This window comes from Catharus ustulatus, chromosome Z (genome assembly GCF_009819885.2).
Source record: "Catharus ustulatus isolate bCatUst1 chromosome Z, bCatUst1.pri.v2, whole genome shotgun sequence".
NCBI classification, from domain to species: domain Eukaryota; kingdom Metazoa; phylum Chordata; class Aves; order Passeriformes; family Turdidae; genus Catharus; species Catharus ustulatus.
In genome coordinates, this window is record NC_046262.2 from 11,121,786 (window position 1) to 11,135,589 (window position 13,804).

General features: G+C 40.9%; 1 protein-coding gene across 2 annotated transcripts in view; it reads left to right on the forward strand.

Moving 5' to 3' along the window:
• RAI14 (retinoic acid induced 14) overlaps positions 1-13,804 on the forward strand; it is a 101,056-nt gene that overhangs the window by 40,099 nt on the left and 47,153 nt on the right. For both annotated transcript variants that reach the window (XM_033085816.2, XM_033085817.2), the window contains exon 3: positions 9,140-9,270. In XM_033085816.2, the coding sequence (XP_032941707.1) occupies positions 9,140-9,270 (131 nt within the window). The remainder of the gene's footprint in view (positions 1-9,139; positions 9,271-13,804) is intronic.

Sequence of the window (13,804 nt, forward strand, 5' to 3'; positions counted from 1 at the left end):
TGTAAGTAACTAAATTCTGTTGATTAAGTAGTTCTTCAGTCTTAAAACTTTGTTAGAACCATTCTTTTTCATATGTCTTATGCCGATTATCCGTTTCTTGTTTATATATGTTTTTATATTTAAGGGTAAGGATAACTTGAGGATCCTTGGATAACCATTTGAGAAGTGTGGTCATTTTTAAGTCTGTGTTTTGACACCCCATGGATTTTTTGAAGGGAAGAGCCTTCCTACTGCTGGATTACTGTCCAGCAGTAATCAGTACTTTGTTAGATATATTTTAGTTTTAGTACAATTACTGAGTAATTTCAAGATGAGAACAGTCATCTGAGTTCTCTGTAGTTCAGATCTTTAGAACTTTGAGAAAAGACAGAACAATGGGAGATGATCACTTCAAAGAGAATAGATTGAACATCTTTATTTTTAGAAAGTCCCTTGTGTTTTTTCCTGCGTTAAGATAAACATTGTTTCATTTATACAAATATACACAATTAATTCTTGGCTTCACTTTCTTCTGTCTTACTGAGAGTGATTGTTTGCATGTGGTGTGGTTACTGCTGCGTCCTTTGCTATCTGAAAATAAAGATAAATCTTCAGTTGCTTTACTGATGATGTGTGAGATGATAAACAATGGACAGTAGCTGGACTTATTGCCAGTGCTCTGGCTGTATGTTACTAATGATTTAGATGTACTTTTTCTTGTTTTGTTCTGAGGCCTCGCATGTTGTGAGCTTTTTGCTCATTGCTTTTCCTTTATACTCAATGGAATTAAAATAACATATGTGGAAACATCACTACCTGCTTAAAAGAAAACAACTGATGCACCTAGATACAGTGTTAGCAGGGAATGCCACTGCTCCTCAAATGCAAAGATTGAATTATCTTTTCAAAAAAGGCTAAGCAGTAGTATCTGAATGAAAACAAAAAGCCATTGTGGTCTTCAGTATGAAGTGAAACAAGCAGCATGTGTGAGCTGTGTGCCTCCCAACCCACACAAAGGCACCATGTGCCTCTAAACTTGCTAGTGTGGGCCAGCTGTGATCCTTGGTCTGAGCGAACTGAGTGAACTGTGTCACACACTCTCGGCCACCCTTGCTGACTTTGGCTCTCAGGCTCTTTCTTGCTGTTACAGAAATGAAGTCTTGCAGTTGAATTACAAAGTGGCTGCTTTTCCACGCTTTAACTGTATATGTTCCCTTCCTGACCTTATGGCTACTCTGTGTTCAAAGCCTGACTGAAACTGTGAAATTAACCACAGGGGCTTTTCAGAATAACCCAAACAAACAACAAAGCAAACAAAAAAAAAACCCCACTCACAAAACCCAACCAAACCACCACCAAAACAGACAAAAAACACCCAAGAAACGTGCATGCAAGAAATAAAAATATCTCAGCAAAAGAGCAAATTTATTTCCACTTTCATTTCCCTTTTGAGCACTCTTGGATCACAGCTCTCAACCTGCTGCAAATTCCAGTCATCATTTAAGCAAAGACCATGCTTTTTTCTACAACTTCCCTCCCCCCACACCCTCAGTCCCCAGACTTGCAGTCTCAGATGACCATTTTAGTCAGGTCATCTTTCTCTCTTGGTGAAAGACCCTTTCTTTTCACAGCTTATGGTCCCCTTCTGCCAGGAAAGTTTCCGGGCAGTCTTGCTGGCTGATAGAAGTGCCCTGCTGAGTGACTTGCTGTTCAGTTGCATTATTCTGGGGTTCAGCATTAAAAAAATGGCTTGCTTGGATAATAATCGCTTCTTTATCTACAGAAGCTACCCAGTGAATGGGCAATTATCAAGGTTTACTGACAATTTGCCGTTGGTGTTTTGTTACCATTCCTTGTCCTGTTCTCTCCAACTGCTTCCTGCCTTCCCTGTCGTGCTTTTTATCTCCGATTCGAATGGAATTCATGGTCTGACACAAATATAGTCTTCAGTATCAAACAGACTTCATGCAATTCGCATGGCCAGTTACTCCAGCTAAGCACCATAGCTCAAGAGGCAGGAGAGGGCAATGTACTGATGATTCCGGTTGTAAAATGTGCCCAGGTTACTTGCATTGTTGCCATTTCCACTTTTAAAGAATGGCATGTGTAATCTTGTGAGCTGCAAATGTTTCATCTTCCTATGTAAATATAATTAATGTTATTAGCCATCACTCACCTAAAATAGGCAGCATGGATGGTCAAGTGAAGCTGGAAAAGACTGGGTTGTAGCAATTAGTGACATTTAGATAGTATCACTATGAATACTTTGAAAGCCATTGTCACGCTTTGCTTTTCTGACAATTTAATTAGAGGTCTAGACCTTACTTGTGATGGAGTTAATGACCACAGCATCTTTTGGCATGGCCTTTCAGGGCGCTGCCTCGGTCGATGCGGTGCAGCAGGGGTCAGCTTGCAGTGTCACTGAGCTGTATCTGTGCCGAGGGCAGGCTTTAGGAGTCACAGCGAGGACTGGAGCTACAGGAACGGGAAGGAGCCTGGGAGGCAGCAGCTGCTGGCATCTGCTGAGCTCTGAGTGTCCTGGGAGAAGCTGCTGCAGACTGGAATAAGCTGTTGCTGATAAGGTCAACAACATCCTGCCATTCTACAAGTGAGATTTCCACTCCCACCACCCAAGCTTGCTGCCGGCATACAATCCCTAAATTACACATGGGAAGGCTGGGAAAGGTGTAAGCTCCTTACCTACATACCCACTGTCTCCTAGGTTATCAGATAAGCTGTTCTTTTGAGAAAAAAGTGTCATCTGTTGTTTTAACTTCAAGGATGTTTTGTTTTATTTTGTTTAGGGAATGCATTCAGTACAATAAGGTTGTTCTTGTTTTTAAAACTCTCTTGGGAAGTCCAGCACATATGGACTTTTGTGGATGACCTTGTGATGCAGTGGTGTTCAGTGTCTTTGCCATGCATTTGTTTGTGACGCCAATCTTTAAGTATTCCTTTCCTCTTCAGACACTGAGTTGCTGAGTTTGAAATTATCAGGAATTTCAATTTGCTACTCAGCTTCCCTGCAGTTCTGATTTCGGTGGAGATAACATAACTCCGTCTCCAGTAGGTTTGCAACAATGCAAGGTCACTTAAATCATCTCCTGTAGGCTGCATGCCAAAGATAAAGAAACAAAGTTGTTGCCAGTTAATGTTTGCTCAGGTATTTGCTCATGGAAAACGTTGTACAAGTGCTAAGTAGAACTATCACCTCTTGTTATATGTTATTTCTTGCATGATATGTGCTGGTAATCTCAGACAATTGAGGCTTAATATCCTGATATGGTGGTGATGAAAAAAAGAATAGGTACCTTTTTTGAACATGTTTTGATTCCTCAGCTTCTCTTCTGGAAAGGAAATAGTTCACTTTGTGACAGAGAAAACAATTCATAAAAACAGCTGGTGCAAGCTTTAACTGGAAAGCTGGAAAATGGGCTTTGATATGAAGGTTTGTCTTTGGACTCAAAATCTGTCAGCTTGTCAGCATGCTACATGTGATCCCAAATATGAAGGATTTTTACTGGATGGTTTCAGCCCCACGAGTATGATAAGTACTTTATTCGTATCTTGCAATGATAAAATTGGAAATAAATTGTGCACAGAGGGCTTACAGGAGACTCACAGCAGCCAGTGCAGCTGCTGTTGGTAACTACTGCCGAAGTTAGTGACGGAGCCGTGGTGTTGAGAGGTCGTCCTGACGGTGGTCACTGACTGGAGGTGTGAGCACTCTGCATTGTCTTGAGCACTGCCTTGTTTAATCGCTAGTCACACACTGGTGGTGTAGATTCAAGTCAATCAAGTTCTCAGCCGTACTTCATTGACATCGACCAGTAGGAGTGGCTTTCCATCCTAAGCGTGGCTACCTCTGTGCTGCCAGCTGCTTTCTCAGTTTCGTAAGTGTTTCAGTATTAAAAACACTGAATTGTTACCAGGGAGGTGCTTCCGAGTAAGGCCCTTTTCCAACACACTTTTATATCTGAAAACTAAAGATCAAGAACAAAAAAACGTGCTTGAGAGGGATGTTCAATGCCACCTGATGTTTGAATTTTAGCATGCCATCGTTTCAGCTGTCAGTGTTGTATCTTAGAATTTATTGGGGATGACATATTATCTAATCCTCTGCAAATTAACAGGAAAATGTTTACTATTTTTAAGCATGGCTGAAAAACACCTGTTTTATTCAAAAACTTGCACGTCTTGAGCTTTGATCAGATTACTTTGTCTCTGCATATGTAATACTCATTATGGCTACCTATAGTGAACATTGTACCCGTTTAAAAAACCCAAACAAACAACAAACTAACTCTTCCCCTCCCCCAAACCTGAAGAAGTACTGAGTGGAGCACTGGCTGTGGTCTGTGAAGCTGAAATATGTGTTTCATCAATTTTGCATGTGTTCACAAGCCATTGTTATTGCAAAATGTTAATTGTTGGAAGGAAGGCTGTTGATAACTGTTTGGCATTTGGCCTACAGGGGTGGGGGTGTGTGTGTAGGGTGAGGGTGAAGGTGAAGAGAACTCATATGTGCAGTCTTTTCTAGTATCAGATTCTTCCAAGTTCATTACACTTATGTGTTTATGCTGAGATGCTCAGGTTTGGAGTATTTTTACTAGAATGCTACATACTCAGTTTACTAACTTGTGTGTTTACAGCAGTCTTAACGTAAAACAAGCAAAAAACATCTCCAAACAAAACCAAAGACCCCCCAGCTTTATTGGTGATGAAAAGTACCTGCTAGCTGTTGGGTTTGTTGTTCTTGTGCTATATTAAAGATTTTCCTGAAGACTGTGCTGCTATTTTGTGCTAACCTTGATTTTGAAGTGCTCTGCATGGGTTGGCTCACAATTCTACACGTGGAGATCTCTCTGACACAAAAGAAAACACTCCCCTATGTTCTCTGAACGGGTGGTATAACAGAACTGAAGCTTGCAAGGGCTATGTGGTGGATGGTGCCATGCTAGTTGGGTGAGCTGAAAGCAAGGCAAGTGAGGAATCTTTAGATAAAGCAGGGACCTTACAGAAATGTCTGGGCAGCTTGGAGAAGTGGAATGGGGTAGTTTGGGGACTGTGGTGGAGGAAGCTTGACGCAGTGGGTTTATGGAGTTAAGGTCTCCAGTTCTGCTGGCATCCTGTACTCCTGGCAGAAGAGAGCATCTCCCGTGTGTGTTTTCGAGGATAGGCAAATACTGGTGCTGCATGATGGTGTCAGTTCAAGGTGGCTTTTACAATGAGCAGTAACAGGGAGTACCCATGTTTTGCATCATCACAGCAGAAGTTACCCGAAGTCTTTGGTGTATACTTAATGATGTGTGACTTGTGGGGTCAAAACAAGGCTAATATTGCAAGAGATTGCAAAAATGTAACATAAAACAACAGTCACTGCCTCTGTTCAGAAATCTGGGCTTTCTGATCTGCTATGGGCAGCAGTGCCTGTGCAATATTTGATTGCATGAGGCACTTTAAGGGCCCTACTGACTTAAATACCTCCTACTTTCTTGCCAAATTCTGGGTAGAGTGTCTTTCTGGGTGTCATACGTATTCTCTGTCCTTCGAGATTTTTCTTCCCCTAAGAAGCATGGACAGTGGGGTTACAATGCCATATTGAGGTAGGTTTTTGAGAGTCTGTTGTGTGCCATTTATTTTATTGGCTGTACCTTTAACTTTTGGAATGTATTGTACAGTGCTGGTCTTTGAGCACAATGGGGAAGAAAGTTTGATCCTATCAGAGGAATAGTTGAACAACAGTTGATACCTGCATACTTGTTTCTTCAATGTGAGCACAGTTATGCATAATTTCATTTCAAAAATAAAACAAGGTAAATAAATTTTTGTATCTCACATAAAATCAATATTTCATCTACAATTACAATGATGACACATTGTTGATGCCTTAGAATGGAATCTTTATTGCTTTAATGAAAAAATTAATGACTTTATGTGAGCAATAGAGTGTGATGGCTTTTGAACATCTTGGGCAGGACACATGTATTTTAGTTTATAAATAAGCATAACTCTGTGCGCAATGATGAAGAGAAGCTGCATATATTCTTTTGTTTTCCCGGAGCAAAACAAAGTTTCAGGTACAGTAGTGTAATAGATGTTAAACATGCAATTGCAAGAACTAATATAAGTGGATTTAGTATGTGACAATCTCTAAAATTACTCATTCCTTTAGCATCTCTGAGTCACAATGCTTGAAAGAAGAAATACTAATTAGATATAGAGCAGAAAACAGGAATGTAAAATGACTGCCAAACACAGATCTTGTCTAGCCACCAGCCTCTACCATATTCCTCTAAGCAGGAAAAGGAATTATTTCTCCAACTGTGCATGAAAAATAAAGAAATGCACCCTGATAGCCTTTCCGTGGCACTGAGATACATCTGAGACTACTGGGTGTTTTCATGGTCACTTAATGGTTTGTCCAAGTTCAGTTCTATTTATTTCTCAGGTATGAGGGAATCTTTTTAGCTGCACAGATAAGTAGGCAGCAGTTCTTAGTGAGGCGTCATTAAGTCTTTCCTTAATTGTGTTTGTGTGTAAGTGTTCATTTTAGGATACCTGAAAGGATGAGGCTGAAAACTATAGTAAAGAGGACTTAAAGAATCTGTCCTTGTAAAAGAGTGATTCCATATGTCATAAAAAGTTTTAGTGTTAGCAGGAACATTGCTCTGCATCATCAGAATCACTTTCAGAATACTCTAGGGTTCTCCATTCAGTATTTGTTTATCTCCTCAGTGCAGCTTCCACACTCCATAAATACTGAGGAGTAGTTTGGGACACAACTGTATTCGTTCCTATTTAGTCTGGGATTTTAATGGCAGTGTAATTATAGGTGAATAGAGTTCCCACAGCAGCTTCTCAAAGGGGAATTTGACACTTTATGTCAGATATTTCTTAAATATGGGAGTCAGTATTTGTGTGCTTGCTTGCTTGCTTGTACCAGAACACTGAATATTGGATTACGTGTCAATAACAGTTCAATTTAATAACTGACTGTTGAAGGAATATTCATGAAAGTGCTTCTTGAAGATATCACCATTTTTATACTCTAAAGCTGAATGTTCTGAAAGCTGTTCTGCCAAGGATTTTCAGCAGGCCTTAATCTTAACATTTTCCTGTATTCTATTTCATGTTTCAAAAGTAATTGGTGATTTCAGGTCAAAATCTTCAATAGATTTCAGGAAAAAATATTGAATTAGGTGTTGTGTTTTTTTCTTCAAAGTATTGGATTGGATTGGATGTTTTGTGTTTGGTGAATGTAGATTAAGGCTGATTCATCAAATAATCTGTATTTAAATATCTTATATGACTGAATAAAAAAAAAAAAAAAGCTCAGAAGCAGGTCAAACTCCAAAACAAAATACATACTGTCAAGTAAAGAGTGTTAACTTTAAAGCTTTTTGTTTACAAGTAAGATACATTCTTTTAACATCTGCTTTTAATAATTGGCTGCCTTTAAAGCATTAAATTCCCCAAATGCAGAATAGGCAATGAGTCTCATTTTGGGTGGAGCCTGCTGCTTGGCTGGCACTCATTGTCATGTAGTCTAAATATTGCTCAGAGAAACTTTTTTTTTTGCTGATGTAATTAGAGTATATAGAGTCTATAAAAATTTATTGCAGTGCCGTAAGAATGAAGACTATATTCTGCTGGATGTGCACTGACCCACCAGTCATTCCACTGCTGTAACAGACTACATTGCTCTGTCTGCATGCTACTTCCTTTGATTGAGCTCCCCTTCATACTCTTGGTTCCAGGTGGTGTTATTTCAATTCTTGTCTGCTCTCCTGCCCATACTGTGCTCTCCCTAATGGTTCTTTTAATTTGTTTGTTAAGTAACTTTTAACCTGGAACACTTTCCTCCGGTTCCTCCTGTTTTTCAGGGTGTGAACAGCCTGTGGGGTTAGTTTGTATCGGTGTGCACATCACACGCTTTTCCTCACAAGCCCGGACAGAGAAATGTCCGAGTTTTTACATATCTGTATAGAGCATCAGGACAAGGTGTTGGGAGGTGGGTAGGATGTGTGTGGGGAGGTTTTTTTATTGTTTTTTATTGAGTATTTCTCAAGGTGTGTATTAACGTGGTTTTGGTAATTCCAGAAGTTGTGTACAATTCAAGTGCTCATGAATAGACAGTCATGCTGGAGATGAGCTGACTGATGTCAAAGAGAAAGCCATAGCTGTTGAAGTTACTTCTCCTGAGTGTAGCAGGGTGCTAACACTGGTTCTGATACAGCTTTTAACAGCACCAGATTGTTTTTCCTGGAGACTGAAACTGTTGCTGGTCCAGACTAGAATGCGTGTGTGCAGCTTTCAACTCCTTTTCCAGAGGTACTTTTGCTGTGATCACATGGAATACAGAAGGTTAACTGTCCTCTGTTTTCTTAGGATCTTGCTAGATTAAACTTGGAAGTCTTTTAGAGGAAATAGGCCATTGTCCTGATCGTTCAGAGGAGGAGGGAGAAGTTAGGAAGTCATGTCCTATTCCTGATTCAGCTGCTGAGAGGGATCAAAAAGATTTAGTGGATTAGATTGGAAAGATCTGAAAGTAGGGTGGTTTTCTTTTCTTTCAGTAGCACCGTGTGAGTGGTTTGTTAGTTTTAAAGACCAACACAGGGGATAAAAAACTCAATAAGGCTAGCTGCAGTCTGCAAAGAGCCGTCACTTAACCCATTAACCCCTACAAAATGTGAGCTGGGAAAAGCCTTTAATATGGAAAGTTTTGGCTGGTTTGGGTTGTTAGGGTGGGGTCTGGATAAGATGAGGCACCTCATTGCTTATCCATGTGATGTATATTGTGAAGGTCCAGTGGGGCCAGTGCAGCTCTGAAGTGGAAACCAGGACTAGAGAAATAAAGGAGACTTTTTGAAATACAGTAAGAAAATATGATATTTTTTTCCTGCACTACTCATCTACACAGTTTCCAAGTTACAGATCATCTTCAGTCATCACTGAGGCCCTTGGCTTAAACCATCAAATCCTTGGGAACCTCTGTTGCACAGCTTGCAGTTTACTTTTATGCGGCTTTGTCTCTGCCATTTCTTTGGGTTGGGCTTTTGTTTAAGCTTTCAGTGGTGATAAAAATGTATGCAGGATCATTCTGGAGAGCCTGTACACAGAACTGGTACTGATAATATTTCTCCTTTCTTTTCCTTAGACCAACGAGTGGAATAAGAATGACGATCGGCTGCTGCAGGCAGTGGAGAATGGAGACCCTGAGAAAGTGGCTTCATTGCTGGGCAAAAAGGGAACCAGTGCCACCAAACAAGATAGTGAGGGCAAAACTGCGTAAGTCCAACCAAAACCTGTGATTTAACTCATGGAAAACCCTAGCCCTAGATGCATGTGTCATTTCTGTGAATTAAAAATCCTGAAAATGAAAGTTTCTTTTTCTTCTGAAGCACAACATGTCATGCAAGTCTTGATTTGTAATTCTATGTTTGAAATGCCATTTCAAAATCATAAACACATTGAGGTAACTTGAAAGTTAACAAACTACTGGATGGACTGGGACCATTTTAAGGACAAGGTATCTTTGAATTTCACGGCACACTGCAGATTGCACACTCCTAAAGTTATTAATCTTCATGGATATTTTTTCCTGGGGACATTACTTTAATAAGACAGAAATTAAGATATATTTTCATCCTAGTGGGTTTGACTGTACTGAAACTATGGTGACAGAGTTTTAAAATCCTGTGGGTGTTAAGGATTCACTAAGTGTTTCTTGTTGTGATTGAAGTGGGCTAATTAATGTTTTATAAACGAGATTCCTTTTGCTGTATATTTCATATGTAGCATTTTCATCTTCTGTTCCTCCTCTTGTTCTCCTACAAACATTCTGAACTGTGGAAGATAAAAGATTCCACTAACAAAACTACAGCCAAAAGATTGCTATCCTTACACTTTCTTCCGTATGACACAGAAAGATGATTCAGTGGGTAAGTGAGAAATAGGCATCCTGTGACAAGGCCAAAACCTTGAGAAAATTCTGGGTAGATGTGGGCAAAGGAGGACTTGGAAGGGCACCACAAGGCAGTTTAGTCTTGGGAAGGGCACCACAGAGCAGTTTATACCAAACTCTAAGTTCTAATAAATTACCTCTGGGTTACATTTATTGAGTCATACTCTCCTTCTTTCTTGGTCTGGTTCAATTTCCTACATCTGCTCTATTTCTGCTCTGCATCTGAGGAAACTGAGTGATGGATTGACTCATAATGACCTACAATTTCTTACTGCAGACGTCCAAGTCATCAGTTACGTCAAGCAGGCTTTCTCCTCCATACTTTAATAGTTTTTTAATTTTCAAAAGTTGCATACATATGTTTTTCTTTTGGGCATTGAATCTTCATAATTACAGCTATATTTAGCATTTCATGTTTTTACAATCAACCTAACTTCAAACCTCAATTCTTAAGGTCTTCTTAAGCTGCACTCTGGATACAGTGTATCCAGTGTAACACCTACTTTGCAAGTTTCATGTATAAATTGATACTATGGATTTTTCTAGGGAGCCACCCTAGACTGAATTTATCAGTATCTCCTAACTCTAAGAATGTAGCTAGATATTGGTGCAACGATTTTTCAGCTTTACATACTTACAGTAAATAATCCTGTTTTCATTCTTTTTTTGCAGCTACTAAGAAGTCAGTAAGCATTTATTTATATTAATGATGCTGTTAGTAATGATACAGTTGCAAATGCTTCTTTCAATTGCTTGGAACAAATGTGAGTTAGTGCTGTGATGATCTCTGCTCCTTCTTGTTCTGTATGCTCATTTAACTGTCATTTGCTTTTAAAATTTTTTCTGTGTCATGGTTTAAGAGGCAGCTTAAGAGAGAAGAAAGAAAAGCAGTGTTACTGTGATGCAGAAATGCAGCATGTCAGGTCTCATTCTGTTTCCAGTGCTTTGGGAAATTTAGTAGACCTGCTCATGTTATTTCTGTCTATGTTTTGAAAGATAGAGACTGACAGGTGTAGAAGCAATGACACTAACCTGGAGAGACATAGCTACCAAAGGTGGCCCAGAAATGTCTCCAGCATGTCTTATTAATATTGGGCTGTGTCTTGTTTGTGTTTTTATCACTCCAGAGTATTTTTTTTGTGTGTACACAATGGAGTACAGCCATCATTTCTGTATAGACTTGTTTCTGCTACGTTTGCAATGTGATGCCAAACACTTCATTCCTGCTGTGTGTCTGGGTGCCTGACACAGCTGCTTTTGCCTGACCTCATAAGCTCTGCTTAGAGAAGTAGACCCTTCTGCAGCCAACACTGATGTCTGTTGCTGTGCTGCAAGAGCATGGTGCTGGTTTGCTAGCTACCCCATCTGTAACATCTGCAACTCCTGTGCTGGGAAATCACAGTCTGCACAGGGCTTTTTGGGAGTGCTCTCCACCCTTGTGCACAGATTTCACAAAATCATAGAGTGGTTTGGATTCAAAGAAATCTTAAAGATCATCTCAGTCTACAGGCAGTGACACTCACGCTGGGCCACATTGCTGAAAGCCCAATCCAGCCTTGAACACTTCAGGAATGGTTCTTTCACAGCCTCTCTGGATAGCCCTTTCCAGTGCCTCACATCTTTCACAGTAAAGGATTTCTTATTACTACCTCATTGAAATCCACCCCTTTTCAGTTTGACACCATTAGCTTTGCCCTGTCTCTATATACCCTTGTAAAAGGTCTCCCTCCAGCTTTCTCCCTCCAGCTTCTTGTAGTTTCCCTCTTAGTTACTGGAAGGTGCTGCAAGGTCTCTGCAGAGCCTCCTTCCATGAGCCTTGCACATGGAAAATAAGGCAGTGATTGGTGATAGCCAACATGGCTTCAATAAAGGCAAATAATGCCTGACAAATTCATTGTTGAGTCACAGCTGTGGTGCATGAGAGAAGAGCAACATCTGCCTGGACTAGTGGAACACTTGTCGTTGTCCCGCACAGCACTCCTGTCTGCACTCTGGAGAGACATGGATTTGTGGGATGAACCAGTGCTCCCTCTTATGAGAGCAGGGTAGAGAGGCAGAATCACCTTCCTTGACCTGCTGCCAGCAGAATTATTTGGATGCAGAGCAGGATATGACTTCTGGGCTGTGAGCTGACATGGTCAGCTCATGTCCAGCCTCTTGTCCGCTAGCACCCCCCAGTCCTTCTTGGCAGGGCTGCTTCTTGTTCTCTGCCCAGCCTGTGTTTGTGCTTGTGTTTGCCCTGACCCAGGTGCAGGACCATCACTTGGCCCTGTTAAACCTCAGGAGGCTCATGTGGTTTCACTGGGTACGTTTTAGGAAGTTTTCTGCAGTGCCATGTGGGAAGGGAGGGGAGCTCTTTGGATGAGTGTTCTATTGATCCCTGTGAGTATATATTGATGGATTTGTTTACTCAGTTAGAATGAAGCTGCCTAACCAGAAGAATGTGGTGGATTCAATTATGTAGCAGAGTGCATAATGTGATTAAAGACTTTGGAATGTTCTTGAAAGCAAAAAGGAGAAACAATTACACATTGCAGATACAAACACAGGTTTGTTAGCTCCATCATTGTCTGTACCCTTAAGGTGTGACACATTTCTTTTAAGACTTTTCTTTCTCAATTTTTTTGTTAGCAGCCCTACTAACAAAATTTTCAATACTGTCCAGATTTTGTGAGATGTAGTAATATCGTGCATTATTTTAAATAGAAGGTGGAGAGGATAATTTTTCATGCTTAGGTACTTTAATTTATAATTAGATGGCTTCCTATTATAAAACACTTGAACTGAAATGAACAGAGACCAGAACCAACAATATTATTTACAGTAATTTCACGACCATAAGGCGCACTGGACTATAAAGCGCACTTTTTTTTTTTGCAGCGAGGAGCAGCGCGGCGCGCAACAAAGTAATGAATTACTGGCAGGTGCTCAATTTGCAAACATTTTTCAAAGATCGGTGTAGCCTTTAAACGCAGCCCCAGACGCCCTCCCTGTGCAGCGTGACCCGGCACTCCCATCCGCCCCTGGCGCCGGCTGGCATGGCTCACGGCTCCCAACTCCCAGCTCCCACCGCACAGCCGTGCTGTGTCCCGGCTTCCCCCCGGCCGGTGGCGGTGGCGCTTCTCACTGCTTTCCCACAGCGGCCGTACCACTTCTCCCTGCTTCCCCCCGCGACTGAGCTGCTTGTCGCCGCTTCCCCGTGGCTGCACCACTTGTTGCCACTTCCCCACGGTCGGTGCCGCCGCTGCTTCCCCCCGCTTCTCCCGACGGCAACCGCGGCTCCCATGGTTCCCGACTCAGCTCGCAGCTCACACTTCCAGGTTTGCAAATTTCACAACTTTGTACATTATATAAGGCACACCGGACTATAAGGCGCACTTCCGGGTTCTGACCAAAATTTTAGTCAAAAGGGTGCACCTTATAGTTGTGAAATTACTGTATTGGTCCTGTTGAATACTGTATGTATCATGCCACTGAGTCCTGCTATGATGGGCTCTTGCTTTGGCTCAGTTTTGGGCATTACCACCTAAATTTCCTCTTTGTGTCCTCTTTGGTCCCTGTTGTTTAGGTCCTTTATTTTGTGACTTGTTAGCATGCAATAAAATGGAGGTGCTTAAAATAATGAAGTCTAGGTACTTCATTGATTTAAAGTATCAGTATTAAGGTAGGTATTTCTTAGAGATAATATTTATCAATTTTCACTTGGAGCTGTAACTCCTCAGCAGTATCTCTTTAAAAAAAGGTATTTTAAAAATACCTTGTCAGAGTAATGAAATTATAGTTTTTTAAGACTTGCTTGACTTTCCACACCGTCACCCTGCCTTTGACTAAGTTGTTTCTATAAGCAATAAATCACTT